This window comes from Nycticebus coucang, chromosome 2, assembly GCF_027406575.1.
Source record: "Nycticebus coucang isolate mNycCou1 chromosome 2, mNycCou1.pri, whole genome shotgun sequence".
Taxonomy (NCBI): Eukaryota; Metazoa; Chordata; class Mammalia; order Primates; family Lorisidae; genus Nycticebus; species Nycticebus coucang.
In genome coordinates this window covers 4,517,808-4,538,076 of record NC_069781.1, presented here as the reverse complement: position 1 = coordinate 4,538,076, position 20,269 = coordinate 4,517,808, and the positions used below count along the sequence as shown (strand labels likewise).

Sequence of the window (20,269 nt, the reverse complement as noted above, 5' to 3'; positions counted from 1 at the left end):
AGCTGACTGGCAGCTGTCCCCACTAGCTGGGTCATGTGCTCCAGGGTTTGCCACCGATCCCCTGGGGACCTTACATCACTTGTTAGCCCTGCTCAGCAGCCCTCTTTGGTTCAAGGAGAAGGTGTGCTCAGGCCGAATCTCCCCGGTACCTTTTCTCCCTGCTCCTACACCATCACTGGTCCCCAGATTCACAGCGGCATTCTAGGCGCCTCTCACCAGCGCTGGCACTGGCCTTCAGAGCCTCCAGCCTTCCCTTCTCTGGGCCTTTGTTCATGTTGTTCCTTCTATCCGGCCAGTGCTTTCCCCCCTTTCACCTGCCCCTTGCCAGGTACATAAGCAGGGTCTCATACATGTTGTCCCAATGGATGTTCAAATAAGGACCTAGGCCTGCCTCTGTGCAGGGTCCCAGGGAATGAGCTTTGGGCCGAGGGTGCCGTTCTGGGGACTTCTGGACACACCTGAGCTCAAAGAAAGAACTAGGTACAAGGCCAGGTGTGGCGGCTCACACCTGTACTCCTAGCACTCTGGGAGGCGGAGACAGGCGGATTGCCTGAGCTCAGGTTTTTGAGACCAGCCTGAGCAAGGTGAGACCCTGTCTCTACTAAAAACAGAAAAACTGAGGCAAGAGGATTACTTGAGCCTGGGAGTTTGACGTTGCTATGAGTTATGATGCCATGGCACTCTACCTAGGGCAGCAAAGTGAGACTCTATCTCAAAAAAAAAAAAAAAAAAGAATTAGGTACAAAGCAATATCTGGGCCACCACAGACCTGGCCATCATCTCCAGGCCAGAAGGAGCAGCAGCCAAGCACCCAGGCCAGGTCAGCCCTGGCAGAGAGCTTCTCACCTTCTGATGGCCAGGTGGACGTCACTCTAGCTGTGTGTTGTGATCTATATTTAGAGCACAGGAGGACATGAAGAGGGCGTGGGTGGCCTGGCCGTGCTCCTCAGTCATTTCCTGACACTGACGCCACAATTCCTAGCCTGCCTAAGTCCTGGATGGCCCCCTGTGGGCAGATGAGCACACACCTTCTTGGCAGAAGGTGAAGCACTTGGACCCAGCCTGGGAGCTCCCAGCACAGAGGGCGGGCCTGGCTTAGTCCCACCCCCTGGCTGCTGGGCTTCTGGGAACCTCCAGTGGCGGCTTCATCCCTCCTCCTCCTCCTGGCATGTGTTGTGTGTGTGTGTGTGTGTGTGTGTGGGGGGTGTCCTTAGGGGCTGTGGCTAAACTCAGAGTTGGTCAGGAGGCAAGAAATGAAGCATCACAGTCTCCAGAAGACCACGCTGGAGGTGACATCATCATCACGCCAAACCTTTGACCTCACAGGGTGTTCCTGTCCCAGGGCAACCAGGACCGAAGGCCCGATGCCTGTGCAGTGGCAACGTCCTGGCTGGGGATGTGCGGGGCTCCCGTCAGCCCAGTGCTCTCCCCTTCAGACATGTGCGCTCACACCGACTCAAACCCCTGGGACGCTGAAGAGGAGGTACTCAGGGAAGCAGTCATCGAGATAAACGCCGTCCACAGAGGCAACTGGGGCCACTCTGACAACCATCTCTCTCCCAGGGTATTTGGTACCTGACACTCCAAGGAGTCACTGCCACCCCAGGTGGCCACCAATTCCACATGTGACAGCCCAAGGTGCAGAGACACAGAGGAGAAAGGAAGACAGGGGAACACTCCAGAGGAAGAAAATAGACACCAAGAAATGAAAGTGACCCTGAATGCAGAGGGTAACATTGAGGGAGTGTCAGAGAGAGAGCAGGTGCAGAGATGGAGATGATAGACAGCCCTATCCCCTGGAGCCCATGCCAAGGGAGTGCTGGGCACCTATGGCAGAATAAGGGACTGATGGCCTGGTGGGTCCCACAGTCTCAGCCCTGAATGTGTCCCCAAGCCCAGGGGCCTGTCAGGAGGCAGGAACATCTGTCCCACAGCTGTGCCAGCACCCCCTCCCATCATCCACCTTCCCTGGAGGGTGGCAGCTACCAGTCCTAAGCTCCTCTGAAATGGCTAGCCAAGTGCAGGTGGAAAGCAGCGCAGCGCAGCACAGCACAGTGGGACCCGGGATGACCAGCCTAAGGGGACAGTCCTTCCTACAGGTTTGAGAGACTCTGTCTTAAGATGTGGAGCCTGGATTGGGGTACAAGTCCCTGCTCTGTGTCTTCTCAGCCTCAGTTTCTGTATCAGTAAAACAAGAGGAACAACAATAATAATAATAATAATACCACCAAGCTCTTGGGATTCTCAGGCAAGCAGACCCTGAAGCCACTGCAGAAGCCCTGGGAGAGCGAGGAAGCTCCTGTGAATGCAGCTGCTGTGACACCCACAGCCATAGTGCCCCAGGGCCAGGGGCAGGTGACGAGGCCAGCCAGAGTGGGCCTACACGGCCCGGGAGACCTCCAGCCTCCTCTCTCACACTGGGACAGGAGACCAGGTTCCCCTGTGGCCCCAGCCAAACTCCTTTAACCAGTTCTGACGAGGAAGGAGGGGAGGGGAGAGCAAGGAAACCAGCTCCGGAGCCTGAGGCACTGACCCAGCCGGGCTTCCGGCAGAGGAACCGGCTGGAAACCTACCTCAGTGGTGGGCGCTGAAAGTGGTGCCAGCCACGCTGGCGGGCATCGGAGAGCGGTGCGACGGGCAATGGCCCACCGCCTGGCAGTCACCACAGAGACACAGGCAGAGAACACGGAGACCTTCCTCTCCCTAGGCACAGCGGGCCTGACACAGGCCTGGACGGCTTCCCGGGCCATAGTGGGGTGGGAGCCCGGCAGAGAGCGGGCTCTGAGAGAGGCCCTCTGCCAGTGTGCCCATCGCCTGCCTGCCCTGATGGGGTTGAGCATCTGAGTGCCTAGGCCTGGTGTCACCTGCATGGCTGTCATACCTGCTCCTGTGACGGGCAGGGCCAGGAATTCCCGCTTGTATTAGGACATGAGCCAGCTGAGGACAAATGGAGGGCTCAGCCCCAGGACCTGGGTGGGCCCAGCTCGCCTCTCATCTACCCTAGGCCCCATTCCCTTTCCCTTGCCTTGGGGGCCTAGAAGTCACTAGACAGAGCCAAAAGATGAGTATGTACAAGCACCGAAGATCCAAACAGGGCTCGGCCAGCAGCAGGCATGAGTCCGGCTGCAGTAGGAGGGCAGGAGAACCCAGCTTACTCATTGTAGAAGCTTCTCTGCCCCCTTGAACCTCAGAGCTCCTAGCACCCAGGTACAGAATTGCACTTTATTTATTTTTTGAGACAGAGCCTCAAGCTGTCACCCTGGGTAGAGTGCTGTGGCATCACAGCTCACAGCAACCTCCAACTCCTGGGCTCAAGCGATTCTCCTGCCTCTGCCTCTGCCTCCCAAGTAGCTGGGCGTCATTGTTGTTTGGAGGGCCCAGGCTGGATTCCAACCCGCCAGCTCAGGTGTATGTGGCTGGCACCTTAGGTGCTTGAGGCACAGGCGCCGAGCCAAAATTGCACTTTAAATCAGGATCTGACTGAGGGTTGCCAATTCTTTATTTCACCCTACAGGGTGGTCAAAAATATAATACCATGACTACCACCATTCTTGTCATCTTAGAAAAGACATCACCAAAACTAGGAAGGACTGCTGTCAGAAAGAAGGGCTGTCGTGAAATGACGATGTTTGGCTTTATGAGTAACTTACTGTTTTGTCCCTGTTTTTCTCATTTTGTTACAAACCAGACATTGGAAGTCAAACCAGTCCAACACACCCATTGACAAGTGGAAAAACTGAGGCCCAGAAAGAGCAGGGATTGACCCAAGATCTTTCAGGGAGAACCCAGGACAGGTGTCTGCCACGCTGCTCTGTAGAGCCCACAGACTCTCCTGCCCACACATTCAGAGCTCTGACCCCAAAGTCCAGAGATCTTGGGAGGAATCAGAGGCCAAAAGGCCTAGCCGCTTCCTCACCCTCCTAGGTCTCTGGCCAGGTGGAGGGCAGTAGTCTGGGCATGCAGGACAGAGGTGGGCAGAGGGAGTAGGCAGGGGCTCCAGAGTGCCCTGCAGGCCCATGGACCCTCCCACTCACACAGTGCCCTGCCAGCACCTTGCTCCCTGGCCTGCTCCTCCGAGCATTTCATATCCTCCTTCTGTGGCTTTGTGGGCCACAGGGTGCAGGGCTGAGCAGGCAGCTCAGAGCCTGGGAGCAGAGAGCTGGTTCCTGCCTCATGTGTGCTGCTTCCCTGCAGGGTCCATAGGTTCTTCTTCTCCCTGGGCTTCAGTTTCCTGATGTGCTATAGGGGGATGGGAAGGTGGGGAGGGCACAGGGGCTTTCAGATTCAAATCCAAACTCTGGCCTCCTCCCCTCCCCTGTCCTAGCCAGCCTTGCCCAGAGCTCTCAACCTTGAACCTGCACCTGCTGGGCTCCTGTGGGAATATCTCAATGGGGACTGTCTGGGTTGAGAGTGGGTATCGGGCAAGGGGTCAGGGTGAGTGGGGCAGGCATCGGGGAAGCAGCCCAAGGGTTTCAGGTGGGCCCTGCAGCTGTCCCCTTCCAGCCTACCTGTACCCACTCCTGTCCCACAGCCAGGACAAGTCTACCTTCTACTAAAATCCCTCAGAATACCCAAGTCCTCATCTGCCCCCAGTCCTGGCACCTGCCACTAACTCTAACCTTGGGCCTTGAGCTGGGCCTCCCTGCTGTACCTATGGCCTCAGGACTTCCACTTGAGTGTCCTCTGGTGGGGACCACCAGCTTCCCCTGTGTTCTCAGCCTTGACACCCCCCACCACTCAGCATGGCCTTCTCCGACTTTGTGAATGCAGCAGCACCATCCCTGATTATCCCTGCCACCAGCCATCCCATCCCCTTCCCTCTTCCACTTAGCAGACTTCTGCTCTGTGCCAGGCTCCAAGGCCCTGTCCCCTGTAAAGTCCGGCATCATCTCAGACCTCTTGCACACAGTGACACTCGACCCTGACCTTCAAGAAACAGGAGAGCCAACCAGGCTATGAATAAGCCAGGCCAGGATTTAAATCCCGACTTTCATATGCTCCCTGGTACCTCAGTTTCCAATCTGTACAATGGGCACAAGGGTGCTAGAGGATTCAGTAAGAGCTCAGCATGGGACTGGCTCGTGGTCACACTCAGCAGACAGGATTGTTTCCCATGGTCACTAGAGCTGGTAAAGGGTTGCACGTAACATTCAGAAAATGTTGCTGGCTATCGTCCCTGTGCCAGGAGTACTGCACCGTGGCTCTGTACCTGAGTGTGGTCTCATAGGGAACTCAGTAGACAACTCAGAAATGTTTGTCGATATGAGTGAACATAGAAAGGGGTGCTGCAAGGCAACCCTGGCCCTAGGAGAGAGGGGTGGCATGGAAGGCTGGCAGGTATGCCCAGATTCTGTCCCCTCCTTCCTTGAGACCAGGCCTGGGCCCCCTTCTGGGTCAGTCTTATAGGGGGAGAAGTCCTGTGCCAACAGGCAGGCTGCAGGGGTGGGTGGGGTGGAGGAGGGAGGAATTCCTGGGGTGCTTGGTCCTCTCACCCCTGCACTGCCATGTGACCGAGGCATTGCCTGGTGGTTACCTGCAGGTTTAGGAGGGAGCTCCCCAGATGACATGGGGGAGGGGAGGGCCTTCCCAGAGCCTTGCTTTCCTTGTCTGCTGAGTATGCCTCCTCTGCCCTGTGAAATGGTCAGTAGAAAAATGTTTCTTACAGCATGAACATTGGGAGGGGTGGGGTTAGATCCCTACCCCCACCCCAGCCTCCAGCACAGGTCGGCCTGGCCTCAGGGCATCCTGGGGCTACCCCTTTCCTGGCCAGGCTGGGCTGCCCTGGGGCAGCAGGCATTCTGTTCCGTGGGAGGGGCCTAGAGGGACTGAGTCAGCCAGAAGGCAGGAGCAAGGCCAGCTGCCACTCAGAAATGCAGGAGCCCCGGGGGTGGGGCTAGCGGAGAGGAGGAGCAGGGCCGCACCCCTCCCCACCACATGGTCCCACCGCCCCCTGTGGGGTAAAGCAGGGCCTTTGTTCCCTGCCGGCCTGGCCGTGGCCACATGATGTACCAAATCACTGTCACTGCCTGGAACGAAGACCAGCCACAGACAGTGAGGGCTCTGGGGGCTGGATGTGCAGACAGGGAGGCCACTTGCAGCCAGCCTCCCCCACCCCCACTCCCCACCTGGGCTGCCTGTAGGGGTGGCCACTGAGACAGCGTGACCATTTCCTGTGCATGAAGCTCACACAGCCCTGACCCCACGCTTCTCCTAGGATACCAGTACCTGGGATAAATACCTGGCCAGCTATACATGAGCAAAATTCAACCTGGGCGCAGAGTGAGCAAAGGTGTGAACACACAGCCTCTGCACCTGCCCCCCCCCCCACCAAGCCCTTTGGTGGAGGAGGGGCCCCCGAGGGAGCTTGCTGTATCCCTCTTTTGACAGGGGTGGGGGTCCTCTCATCCTTTCTAGGTGGGGGCAGGCCCTGGCTGGTGCGAGGCCCATTGTTTATAAACGTGTGTGGCTGTCGCTAGGAGCTGTGACTCAGAGCTGGAGTGGTGACTCCTCTTGAAGCTGTTTACTCGGCACAACATCCTGTCCAGGAAACAGATAGGAGAGGCTGTGGCCCTCTTTCCTGCTGCTGACCTGACTCTGGTCCTGCTGGGGGGACAGCCCAGCTCCCCTGCCCATTGTTTCTGGGAACCTGAGGCCCATCAAGTCACTCAACACGCATTCGTGGCCATGCTGGCTCTGCTAGGTAGAGAGTCGGTGCGGCCCTGGAGCCTGGGAGAGCGGACAGGCCTGGGTCTGTCATGCATCTGTGCCTGGCATCCCTTGGCTCTGACTAGGGGATTCCCACCGACTGGGGCCTTGTAAACACCTGCCACCCTGTAGCCCAACGGCAAATGCTTGCCCACATTTAGAAGCCTGGGAGGCAGGAGCAGCTCCTTATGTCCCTTTATCCCCCACAGCCCCATCCAGCCCTACCTTCAGCACCCCTCAGTGGGCACAAAGCATCTGCCAGACGGATGAAGAGACGAAGCCACAGTTAAAATCTCTGTTGCAAAACAACATCAAGGCCCAGGGAGGGCAAACAACTTGCCCAAGATCACACAGCATGTCAGTACCAAGGCCAAGTGCACACCCAGGTCCACCTTGCCCACAGGGCTGCTTGCTTTCTCCTACTCTGTTCCAGGTTAAAGATCACAAGTAGATTTAGGGAACAGACTATCCACCCCTGTGACCAGGACCTGGCAGCACAGGCAGATTTGAAGCTGCCAGGTCCTGGTCACAGGGGTGGGTAGTCTGTTCCCTAAATGGGACCTAGGCTGGGGATTCTGAGGTCCGTTTCCCTGATCACTGTTGCCCCTAATCCGGTGGTTAATCTGGAGAGCAATACCACCATATTTCCACTATTCACTGACGTGCCAGTGAGGGTGTCCTTTCATCAGCATGATGTGAGAAGCAGGTTTTATAGGTGGGCTTAGGGACAGAAGGTCAGAGATGGCACAAAACTCATCAATACCACACAGCAGAGCAGGACTTCCAACCCTGTCTGGCTTTGAGGCTGCTGTTTCCAGCTATTCCTTCCTGAAAACTCCCAGGTTTTTGCAGAATCAGGGGTGATTTTATGCTTGTGTGCCCCTCACTGGCCAAGGCAAGTATCTCAGTGGCCCCTGGTTTACAGAGGGCCAATGGAGGGAGTGGGCAGAGACTATGAGTGACTTGCAGAAGGTAACACTCCCCAGTGGGGAGGCCCAGGGATGCCTGGGAGCAGCAGAGCCACAGGATGCACCTGCCAAGGCAGTGGGAGGTGGGAGAGAAAGGCAAAGAGGGTCTGAGCTTATTTTGGCAGAAGAGGCTTGGCCCCGCCCCAAGCAGCCCAGTAACTCAGCGGGTAGCTGATTCACCCACCGCAGGGCTCCCCTGCACTGGCTGCCTGCCCGCTGCCCCTTTTACCAGCCCACTGAGTCATGCAGGTTGCCAAGAAGCTGAGGATCCCAGTATCCAGGCCCTGCCCCAGCCACTCCCACTGGCTTTGAGCCCAGCAGGATCCAGCACAGCCAAGGGTGTGGGGAGCTCCCCTTCTCACTACAGCAGAAGACAGCTCCTCCTCCCCCACCCTGGGCCTAACCCCCCAGCTCCAGCTCCACAAGGAACCCAACTTCCAACTATAGGATCAGAGCTGCAGCTGCGAGCTGGGGCCAGATCCTCAGCCTGCCACTTTCTGGCTAGGTGACAGTGGATAAATCTGGGCAGGTTCCTTTTCTTTACTGAGCTTTGGTCCAGGCTCATAAATGAAGATAATCTGGGTCTCAGAAAGGCTGCGTGGTAAATGAAGTATTTATGGGAAGATCTGGCTCAAACATGTGTTCAGAATGGTATCTCAAGGTAGACTAGGCCACTCTGTGGGGAAGAATCAGTGGTTTTCAGTTTTATTAATAATTCAGGGCTGGCCGATATTTTTGTAAAATGCAACCAAAGAGTCGCAACAATGACACATTGCCACAGATTTCTGAACAATGTGGACTTCTCTCAGATGAGGATAGTGACCGGGTTTGCAGACTTCTCTGCCTGCAGACCACGGAGGGGCCCCAGGGCACAACCATAGCATTCACGTAACCAGCCCACATGGATTTACTGAGCACTTAGGTGCCAGGCGCTGCTCAGGAGCCTGAGACAATCTAGGGGGCAAAACAGACAAGAATCGACCTCCAGTCTTGGGGCAAAATAAGTAAAGTATGTGTTTATTTATTTATTCTTTTTGAAACAGTGTCTTGCTCTGTTGCCCTTGGTAGACAGCTATGGAATCATAGCTCACAGCAACCTCAAACTCTTGGGCTCAAGAGATCCTCTTGCCTCAGTTTTTCATTTTTAGTAGAGGCAGGGTTTCACTCTTGCTCAGGATGGTCTTGAACTGGTGAGCTTAAGCAATCCACCTCGGCCTCCCAAGTGCTGGGATTACAGGCATGAGCCACCGCACCCAGCCTAAAGTATGTGTTCAAAGGTGAAAAGGTACAGAAGGAAAGAAAACAGAATAGAACAAGGGAGAAAGGGTGTCCTGGGGGTCAGAGGCTGCATGGTGAGGAGGGGCACTGAAACCATTCCCCTACCATGCCCCTCCATGGACTTTAAGCGTGGGGGCGGACAGTAGGAGTCACGACTATCCTGTTCACCCTTCTTTACCAAGTGCCTGGAATGATGCCTGGTCTGTTGAGAGTCCTGCCAACTGCTAACAGGTAAATGGGTAGACATTCCACTCAGACATGCAAACACGTTGCACGTACACACACTGTCACACAAGAAAGACCACTGGCATTCTAACCCAGGCATCCTTTAAAATTGCGAGGAGAGGGGAAATGGAACCTAAGCTCCTGAGAGCAGGGACTCTGTTCTCTGATGGCACCTGGCACGGGGCTCTCCATAAACACCTGGATAAACAAGTGGACTCAACCGTCCAGACTGTTCCTGCAGCTTCCACGTTTCTGTGCTCTAAAATGTTCAGAGTTCCGTGTGGGCAGATTGCCAGGAAAGCTTCCTTCCTCCTGGAGAGGAGGCTGAGGGATGCCATCTCTGCTCATCCGGCTCCCACCAGGGTACTTTCCAGAGAGGGAGTCTGAGCAGAGGCAGAGGCAAGCCCAGGCAGGGGGAGCCGGAGGAAGTAGGCAGCCAGGCTTTCTGGGAAGCAGGGCCTGGAGTTCCCAGAAGCCAGTCTGCCCTGGGATATCAGAGGGTATCCTTTCTCTTTCCTAAATTTCTACTCCAGGAACAATTCTTGGGAATGGGTCTCTGCTCACCAGGTAGAGAGGTTACGCTGGTATAGCAAAGAAGCCCCTCCCTAAGGCACAACCAGGCCTGGTGAGGCTGGGGGATGGGGCTGAGCCCACAGTCAGCCCCTGTGCCCAGCAGGCCCTGGTCACCCGGTGCTCTGGGCCAGGGGAATCAGAACAAATGGGCCCTTGTGATGCAGAAGGCTGCCAATAGTGCCAGGGACACTGTGTGCTCCGTGCTGCTGCCACTGGCCTCTGACTGCCTGAGCAGGCTGAGGTCCTGGGCAGTAGGGCTGCCGTTTCAGAGGGGCCCTCCTGAGCTGCCCGGGCCTTTGGGGAGGGCACAGTGCTCTTGCTGGCTGGTGGTGGGGCTGGCACCCCTCCCTCTTTCAGACAGTCCTTTTCCTGCAAGGACATTCCCTCAGACTCCAGGGCCCTAGGGTCAAGTGACACTATTGTGTATCATCCTTCTGCCAACCACTGTCCCCGTCAACACCTGAACTTTGCTCCTTCCTTAGTTTCTCTCTCAGAAATAAGGCTCAAAGGCCTCTCCTCTCTGCCTCCAGCTGCTCTCACTGGGAATGTGTGACAAGGGGACAGCAAGGCAGCAAGTGTCTTCCTTTGCTCGGGGACCCTCCAAGAGCTGTTCAGATCTCCATACTACCATTAAGCAATAGAGCAACTGGGTGTGCCCATGCCAGCCACCAGAAGCCCAGGAGCTAGGCACGATTACCTACTCAGTGACAGATGAGAAAAATGACACTCTGAGGTTGACAGCTAGACCCTGAACATCAGACCTCCTCAAGGTCAAGGCCTGGGGCTGGTGCTTCAGAAAGACAAATGCAAACACACATGTGCATGCCTTGTGACAATGCACTCTCCCTCTCCAGGTACCAGTCACAGGTCTACACAGGCAGCTACATGAATCCCTTCACATGCATGCTTGCTTAGCCAAATTCAGGCTTGCCACACCCACTGGCATAGAAGGTCGCCCAAAGGCAGGGAGATGCTCCCAAGACACACACACATAAAACTGCACACGTGATATCACATCACAGGACAGCAGATACAGCCCCCACGTGTGCCCTCCGCTCTGTGTATCTGACAGACAGCCATGGCCACCCTGTGTCCACAGACCTAGTGAGCACACTCTCTCAGGGTCAGCATGCCTAGGCCTGCAGGGCTATTAGGAGGTGGCGGCTCGTGCTCTGAGTAAGGTTTTCCTGGCCCCAGCAGTTGGGAAGGAAGAATTCCAAGCGTCTGCTGCAGGGAGCTGGGCCAGGGGGCCAGGGATGCAGAGCTGCCAGCTCAGCCCTTCCACGCAGGGCACTGTCTGCTGCTTGCCAGGTCCAGCACCCGCTGGGCAACTTACTCAACATCTCTGGGCCCTAGATTTCTCATCTGGAAAAATTGGATTCAACTCAGGGCCTACAGGTGCTTTTGATCCCCACCTGCACACAAGGTCCCCAAGGACAGTGATGGTGGGTAGGCCACGCAGCCACCTGCTGTCCTTAGAGAAGAGCAGACATTTGCAGCCACCTGTGTAAGGCCTGCTGTGTGGTGCTGTAGAACTACCTCTTATGATGGACCTGTACATCCATGGGTCCACATGTGAGGCCAAGGAAGCACAGAGAAGTTAAGGAACCTTGAGGCCTGGGCTCTCACCAGCCCCAGGCTTCTTTCTTGACCTTGACCTCTAGGCAGGCAGCCCTGACCCCTTCAGTGCCAAGGTTCTCAGTGATCATCATGGCAGATGATCAAGCTAATCAGGTGTGTAATCAGCTCATCACAGGGTCTCTGGGACAGATGCTCAGGGCTGGGTCCCCCTCCCTCCAGCCACAGCCCAGCAGCAGCAGGGTGAGGCCAAGAATCTCAGAAAGGACTGGGCTCCTTTCTCCTTTTAGATGCTGCAAACCCAAATATCCACCCACCCCCAACACACACTCTCATAGCCTCCTAGTTTTGAACTTACCATTTATAGGGTGTCCATACCACAAGCTAGGGGTCCAGATGCAGTCCCCAGAGGGGTGGGGAGGGAAAGGTGGTGAAGTTTCTAGACCCAGGGCCACCCACTAGCCAAGGGTCTTTTCTCTCAGCTGGACAGCCCTACCCCCACCCAGTACACGAAGGTCAGATGGGGACACCTGGCCTCACAGAGAAGAGGCCTTATAGTTCTCGACCCCATCCCAGAAAGAAGGCCAGATCCAGGGTGTACTCCAGCCAGTGGTGGACCCTGGTCCCTTCTAATCCCGCTTGGGAGGGCTGAGCAGCCTCAATCGGTCAATCACGCACCCACCAGGCAGGGAGAAGAGGCCGCAGATGGCTGGAGGTGGGAGTGGGCTGTGTTCCTGAATCTTTGTTTCCTTCCCACCGGCCCTCCTTCACTCATCTGCCCACAGACTCAGAGTCCCAGCAGGGTCCACCAAATCCTGGCTGCTCTGCAAATGAATCCAGTGCCCAAGACAGGAAAGGGGGTGCCGCGGGAGCTTCTCCCCACTGAGGAGGAGGGCGCACCCCTTCCCTATGTGACAGGTGGGGTAAGGGGGAGGGTTTATGGTCACAGTGAGCAAATGATCCTGGTTAGACTAAAATCCTGGCTCCCTGGGGGCACTGGAAAACCCCTGGAGGGTAGTCACCAAAAGTCTCACCCCTCACTGCCATCCCCAGAGAGAACATCTGAGAGCAGCTGGGCCTGCACCCATGGAGTAGTCTGACCTGCACCTGCCCTCCCCTCCATCCTGCCACTCCGTTGGCTCGCTCACTCCTGGCTGGACACCCTCCCCTGTGTCCTTATCACTGCTCCCCGCAGCTCTGGGTGCAGCAGGGGCACCCACAAACTAAAAGCAGCCCTGAAGGGGGCCAAGAGGGCAGGGTTTTCTTATATCCACACAGCAACTGGGGATGTGTGGGGGACATGGCCAGCTCAGAGGGGTTTCATGAACATTCTAGGAGACTCAGCAATAAGTGCTAAGCTGGTATTCAAACCTAGGTGTCCTGCTCTGAAGTCACCACACATGGTCAGGAGATGGATGCAGGTGGTGGAGGGAGCTGCTGGGAAGCAGCTGGCCAGTTCCTGGCCCCCTCACCCTCCTGCTCCAGGCCCCAGGAACCCTCCAATTCACAGGGCAATGTTTATACACTGAATGTGAACACGCACAGGCTGAGGGGTAGATGGGCCACAGAACGGGGAAAGCGAGGCCAATGAGAAAGGCCAGGCTAAGGTCACGCAGCTAGTCAGTATCCAAGTTGGCCCAGAAGCACAGCCTCATTCCAGGGGCTCCATCCACTTTAGGTGCACCCAGGGGTGCCATCTTGCTCCAGGCCCAAGGAGCCCATGGCTGCAGGGTCAGGTGGGCAGAAGACCTTATGTCTTCTGACATTCTGCCACCGTGAACTCTCATTCAGGTATCCAGGAAGTGGCCTCTGTTGCTAAGCGACTGGCCTGATGCCAGCTGGCTGGCAGGGTGCAGTGCCGGAGGTGGGGAGTACACTGGGGCTTCCCTCAGGAAGGGTCCAGGAGGTGGAGCCGCTGGGTTCTGAGTAGACCTACATGAGGGGGACCAGAGCCAACTCAGCAGCTCAGGCCCATTCCTCTCCTTGCTCTGATAAGGACCTAGGACCTGGGACTCTGCATTTTCTGAGTTCTTGGTTTTTGAACTTCTAAGAGTCTTCTCTTAGGGCCAAGGTAGGTGGGTACCTTTGGGGATGAGGGGGTTGAGCCATTGGAAAGCCCCAGCTTTGAGCATTCTTGCAGGCAAATATTTTGGGGGCCTGTAGTTGCCAAGCAACTACTCTGAGTTGCCATGGAAACTCCTCTTCAGAGGCTTGTCATTTTTAGGGGGATGCCACAATGCTTCCCATGCCCTCTCCTCTCCACCTGCTTACCTTGGCTTGGCCGCCCTGGGAGGGAACATGGATGGTTCTAAGCTCATCCCCAACCTCCAAGAGGGAGCCCACACACCTCTGCCCCTGGTATACATAGAAGACTGAAGCTCAAAAACCAAGAACCCCGCCAAATGCAGACACCAGAGTCCAAGGCCTTCATTACAGTGGGGAGACACGAAAGGGGCTCATTAGCTCTGTTTATGTCTCCTTCCCGTTTTAACCACTGCCAGGGGCCTCAACCCTGCCCAACCCAGGCCCGCCCAGCCCTGACTATTGGAAGCCACCATAATTGAAAGGAATTTGGTTCCAGACCTGGGGCTGGGCCCTCTCAGGCTTATGTGCACACAGAGTTGTGTCTCTGCTACATTTGCTACTACCTAGCTAAAGGAGTCTCTTCCTCATCCAGTGCCTCACCTGGACTCGGGGATGGCAGTGGCACCTGTCTGGCTGGGCGCATAGAAGGCCTTCCACAGCACATGCAGGCCTGTGACTGGTATGCACTAGTGACTGACCAGGCAACACTGCTGATGGCACGGTGATCACTGAATCTAGGTCCCAAGGTCCCCAAGCTCCCAGCCTCAGCCTTCTCCATAAGATCCGCTGCCCGCTCCACACCCTTCCTCCTGCGTTCTTTCTTTCTTTCTTTTTGAGACAGAGTGTCACTATGTCTCCCTTGGTAGAGTGCTGTGGCTTCACAGCTTACAGCAACCTCAAACTCTTGGGCTTAAGCGATTCTCTTGCCTCAGTCTCCCAAGTAGCTGGGACTACAGGCGCCCACCACAAGGCTTGGCTATTTTTTGTTGTAGTTCTCGTTGTTTAGCAGGCTCCGGCCAGGTTCGAACCCACCAGCCCGGCATATGTGGCCAGTGCTGTAATCACTGAGCTATGGGTGCCAAGCCTCCTGTGTTTTTTCTAACAGTCCTGTCTCCTTAGAGAGGAGCTGGGGAGCTCCACACAGGCCAGGCACCCAGCACAGGATGGGTGTACAGTGGCCTAGAGGAACATCTGCTGGGCAAATCTGTCCTTGAACTGGTTGTTGAGGACCAGAGGCCACAGGGGTAGCCCTGGCAGCTCTATGGCTGAGGTGGTGAAAGAGGCCTTGTGTGATTCAGAAGTGCAGGGGGTGGGGGTGGGGGGCAGGGAGGAGGTGAAAGGGTGAGAAATGCCCTCCACTCCCCCTCACTGACTCTGTGGTGGGGAAGCAGGACTCCTGCTCCTCAGCCCCACACTGCCCTACCCCCCTTGGGGAGTATCTAAGGGACCATTCTGAGCCTGCAAGGTATAGCAAGGCGAGCTGGGGCTGCACTGATTCCCCTCTGGGCAAAGTCTCTTTCAGGAAAGGACCACTAAAGTCATGACCTGCACGGCTGCCTTCCCTGCACCCCAGACCTAAGCTGCCCTGCAGTAACGGGAGAGGGGTTTGGAAGCCACAGGTGTAATGTAGCCGCAGTGCACAGGGCAGGGCTGAGAAAAGCCAGCTTGGTTTGCAGATGAGGAATGAAATCAGATGCAAAGTCCTAACCCCTGTTGGTCTGGACCCTCCCAGACTCCTGGGCCCCTACCACTTACCTCTGCCTTCCCCTCTGCTCCTTCCCCTTACACCCACTTCACAATGCAAGGTCCTCCTCAGCCAGTACCCTCACCTGTCACCCTGTCACCACCCCTCGGTCCCACCTAGTCTGATTTCCTTCAGTGTATGTGCGTGTCACCTATGAAATGAGTGTGCTCCTGGCCTGTTTACAGTCCTGTGTGTGTGTCATCTCCCAACTAGATGAGACCTTTGTCTGCTGGCTCAGGCAGAGCAGAGCAGAGCTCACAGGAAGACACAGCGCCACCTGCTGGTGCTGCCTCCAGAACGCGCTAAAGTCGGAGGCTGACATACCCCAGCATCCTGGGATTCCCAACTGCTCCCCCAGTCCCAGTGGACACCTTGGGTACTTGGCCTTCGGGAGGCAAATAATTCTCAATACTCTTGTTATGAGTCGAAATCTGTTCCCCCCAAAGACCCCTGGCACCTGTGAATGAGACCTTATTTGGAAATAGGGTCTTGTAGAGGTGGTCAAGATGAGGTAGTGGATTACGGTGAACTCTAATGACTGGTGTCCTTAAACAACAGGGAAGATTGGACGTGGGCACACAGAAGTGGCCACATGAAGATGAAGGTAGGGTTTGGAGTGATATGTCTACTAGACAAGCTAAGATGGGCTGCCGGCAACCACCAGAAGCTGGTGTCAAACTCCTGGCCGCAAGCGACCCCCCTGCCCCAGCCTCCCAGACTGCTAGGATTACAGGTGTGAGCCATGTTCCAGGCCAACCACCAGAGGTGGAAGAAGCAAGGAAAAATCTCCTAGAGCCTTCAGAGAGAACTTGGCCAACTTGAGTTTGGACTTTTGGCCTCTAAAACAGTGAAAGAATAAATTTCTGTTGTGTCGAGTCACTTGGTTTGGGGTACTGTTACAGCAGCACTAGGACACTCAAAAGCTTGATACTGGCCCCAAACACCACCTTCTTTGCCTCCTCTAATCACCCCAGCAGAGGACACCTCCTGCCAGAATCCGTGTCTGCACCCACTCACTCCCCAGTGAACACCCTCCCCCTCCCTTTCCCTGACAACTTTCTAGACTGTCAAAATTGTCTCCTCTGGCATGGCCAGGGCCTGGGAAATGTATACAAACTGCATATATGGACACATCCCCTCCTTTGCTACTTTGCCATATTTAGACATTTGTGAAAATCAAGGGGGTTAAGGGAAGTGGGGAGGGTGATAGCAGGTTGTGGAGGGCAAAGCAGGAGCTTCCAAGTGCTTGCAGCCACCCTGTGAGGTGGGATCACCAACCTCTGGGTCCCCACATTTTGTGCCCCTGAGGCTCAGAGAGGTAAAGTGGTTTGGGTCATGTGTCTCCTCCTCATTCCAGGCCAGTGACCCTGGATGGGTCAGCATGCCTCTCAGGACACCACCATTGCCCCACATGCACAATGGGGAGCAAGCTAGCATCTCCTTCCTAGGGACAGAGTGAGGTACCTGCAAGGTCTGCTCCTAGAACAGTCACAAGGGGTAAGATATAGCTATGGAAACAGGCCCAGGCTCTGGGGCTGTGAGTAGGGAAAAATCACTTCCCCTCCTGGCCTCGCGTTCTCATCTGCACCATGAGGGCTTTCAAAATCAAGCAAAAACTAGGTATTGGCCCCACTGGCATAACCCTTCCAATGGCTTCCTGTTGTGTTTAGAATCAGACCCCTGTGCCTCCGCCTCCTGCAGCTTCCAGAGAACCTTGCCTCCCCCAGGGATGGACTGGATTTACTGACTGAGAGCTAACCTAGAGAATACCTTAAAAATGATGTGAGGTCACTACCCAGATTCACAGCAAACTGTGACTTCTGTCTTGCTTCTTTGCTGTGTCCCTCCACACCATCCCTCACTCTGGGGAAGCAGGTTCTCAGTTGCCCCACAGAGGCCTTTGTGGCAGAGAAGCAGCAGATGGCCTGGCCGATGGTCATAGAGGAACTGAGACCCTCAGTCAAAACAGAACCCTGCCATGGATGTGAGTGACTCAGAGGTGGGTCCTGTCCAGGCCAGCCTCAGAGGAGACCACAGTGCCAGCCTCCAAGAAACCTGGGAACAGAGGCCCCAGCTGAGCTGGGTCACAAGATCTGTGTGACAGTCCTCGACTGTTGGAAGCTTTGAGTTGAGATGATGCCACCACGAAGCCATGGTGACCTGCACAGTGCCCGGGCCCCAGGGTCTACCCACCTACCCCCAGCTCTCTCTGGCCACACCAGCCTCTTTTCTCACCTCCTCTCTATCTCTCCCATCCTGAGCCTTCCCCAGACATGCTGTCCCCAGATTTTGCAGGGCTGGTTCTCCTTGTCCTTCTGGTCACAGCACACATGTCACCTTAGGGTTGCCTCGGAGACCCCATAGAGGGACCGCAGCCCTGTCCCAGCACGTGGATCCAGCTTCACGACGGCACTCACTCTTTCCTGCATGTGTTTGCTTTTGTGCTTGTCCCTGTCCCCTCGCGCCTATGAGCCCCTGGAGGGCAGGGCCCACACAGAAGCCCCCCAAGGGCGAGTGCTCGGCACATTTGCTGAATGGAAAGACCACAGGATCTGAGTGCCCTCCCTGCGTCTGAGCAGCTCATGGTGTGCCGAGGGATGCTAGCAACTGGGTGGGGGCACGTTGGGTGGAGGCAAGGCACCCCCAGGGTGACCCCGGGGCTCTCCCAGGCTCCAGTCCTCCACAGAGCACAGCAGGCACCTCTGCCCCCTGGTGGCCAGAGCTAGCACCGCAGCCCAGGAAGCCGAAAACAAAACACACACCTTTGTTTGGTGTTGTCAAGGTAGCAGCTCTCCCGGGCCCCAGGGGTGGGCAAAGGAGCAGGACCTGCGGGTTCCAGGGAAATTCAAGCCCCTCTTCCTCTCTCTCTCTCTCTGAGGGCCCTGGGGTGTCCAGTTCACCCAGGAGACTCCTCACCCCAACCAGGGCGATGACTGCCACTCGGCTTCAAATGAGGACCCCTAGGCTTCAAGGTGGACAATCTTTTCCTGGACCCCAGAGTAGTCGTCCTGTGCTCTGCTAGGCTCTGCACCACTCCAGGTCCTCAGTCCCCCAAACCCTAGGCTGCTCTGTGCTTAGAAGGCCCTCCAGGGAGCAGAAAGCATTTCCAAGGCCTCTAGTGGCAGTAGGTCATCGACTGAGAACCAAGGCCAACACACACATCAACCAGCCTGGGGGACCCTTGGGGTCACCAAGGGCAAGCACCCCAATTCGCAGAGAAGGAAGCTGAGGCCTTCTAACCTGTAGCGCCCTCTGTGCTAAAGAGAGGAGCTCGTCCTAGTTCCAGATGCCCAGAGTGCTGGATGCAAGGCCCTCCAACCCTGTCCTCTTGAGGGAGCCTTGGGGACAGCCCCAAGGAGATCCTGGGGCCTTGGGGCTCCCCTGCCCATCAGCCTGGCATGTCTCCCCCTCCCAGCTGTGGGCCCTGGGCACGTTGCTAGTTGCTAGGAGACTGGATCCCCCACGCCATGGAAAGGTGTCTCTACCCTCTCTTCTTTCCCGCTTGTCACTTCCCTACTCTCCGGTTCTCTTATCTTCAGGAAGTGTGTGGTGCGTAAGCGCCTGTACGTGCGTGGGGGATGCCCAAAGAGCCCTAGATGAGAGCCCGCTGGTGGGCTGGGCTCCCAGGATTAAGCCCTGGCCTGGAAGGCTGGACCCCTCCTTTCTCCTCTGGACTCTGCCCACCTCGTGTGGCCGGTGACAGTCGTTGCTTCTCTCCTGGCCTCAGTTTCCCAATTGTACCAGGACGGGTCGGACACGGAACTGCGTAATCGCACGTTCAGCGTGGACCAGGCGCCAGGCGCGCTCCCCGCTGGGTGGGGTGTGGGCGGGGGCGTACGGTCTTCCCTCCACCCGCACTGGCGGGCAGGGCTCCGGGGCCGAGGGGGGCGCTCACCTGGCAATCCACCATCATCCTCAGCCTCGGCAGCTCATCGCCGGCCCCAGGGCGGGGCCCGGGGCTCGCAGAGGCCGCTCGCCTCGGCCCGCGCGCGGCGCAGGGGGGCGCCCGGCAGCGGGGCTCATGGCGCGACCTCCTGTCCCTGCCGGGCCCGGGGCTCTGCGGCCCACGCCGCCGTCGCCGCCGCCCGCGCCGCTCCCATTGTCTGCGCAGCGCAGCCGGCCGCTGCGGCCCAGCCGCTCAGTTCCGCCCCGGCTCCCGCGGCTCGGGCCGGGGGGCGGGGACAGCGGCAGCCCCGCCCCAGCCCGCCCGCAGGTGTGTGGGGCGGGCGGGCCGCGCGAGCTCCCGGGCGCGCTGGGTCTTTCTGCCGCTGCCGCAGGCGGGCGGACCTCGCGGGCCTGAAGTTCACCGCCCGGAGCACACACGAGGCCTGCGCGGCCCGCGGGCAGCGCGTGCACGTGACCCCCCCCTCACCGCGCTCACGCGCCAAGTGCTCGGCGCGGCCCTTCTCACGTGTCCCTCCCCCTCTGCTTTGTGCTCCCCTAGGGCCACCCTCACTCTAGCTAGGCCCAGACTGCCGGGCGTCGTGGGTATGAAGAGACGTGGGCGTCACCGCATATGTACTGTCACCCTATGGCTTAGGTATCCCGATGGCACCTGCAGGACTTGGGTGGATGGCTGGGCTCAGGGGACGGGAGGCAACAGAGGACAGTCCTGGGTAGGGAGGTCAGATAGATCCTCCCCCTCCTTCACCCGCCTTGTCTTTCTGGCAACGCTGGAACCTCAAGGTCCAGTTTGTCCCAGGCTGCAGCCTCGCCTGGTACAGGAGGACTGGAGGGAGCCTGGGGGCCCCACAACAGGGGCTAACCCGATGTTGGGTGGTCACTGTTACTAGGGAGCCCCCAGTGCTCAGAGATTTTGCCACATTTTATGCCTGAGGTGAGGCACCACCCCGCAGGCCAGGACTGCAAAGTGACCAGGCCCCGCGGAGGGTGGCGCCTCAGTATCGTTGCTCCTCCCAACCCGCGTCATCAGAAGCCTTGTCCTGTATTGGGACCTCTCCAGCCCGGGGAACTCCTGAGTCCAGCACTTTAGGTGCCATCTTCTCCCTGCTTGGACAGTCCTGCAGTGACACCCTGACACCTTGCCTGACATCTAGAACCCACCGTGATGATCTGTCCCCGACATCTTCCTTGTTGTGTACCCTACACCTCA

At 57.1% G+C, this 20,269-nt stretch overlaps 1 protein-coding gene across 3 annotated transcripts in view; it reads right to left on the bottom strand.

Moving 5' to 3' along the window:
• RALGDS (ral guanine nucleotide dissociation stimulator) overlaps positions 1-19,301 on the bottom strand; it is a 44,598-nt gene extending 25,297 nt beyond the window's left edge. For 2 of the 3 annotated variants that reach the window (XM_053558900.1, XM_053558924.1), the window contains exon 1: positions 19,052-19,301. In XM_053558900.1, the coding sequence (XP_053414875.1) occupies positions 19,052-19,069 (18 nt within the window). In that variant the 5' untranslated portion in view covers positions 19,070-19,301. Of the gene's footprint in view, positions 1-2,573; positions 2,751-19,051 lie in introns of those variants that run through there. The other variant, XM_053558934.1, reaches the window with a different exon arrangement.
• Between the last annotated feature and the right edge of the window lie 968 nt (positions 19,302-20,269).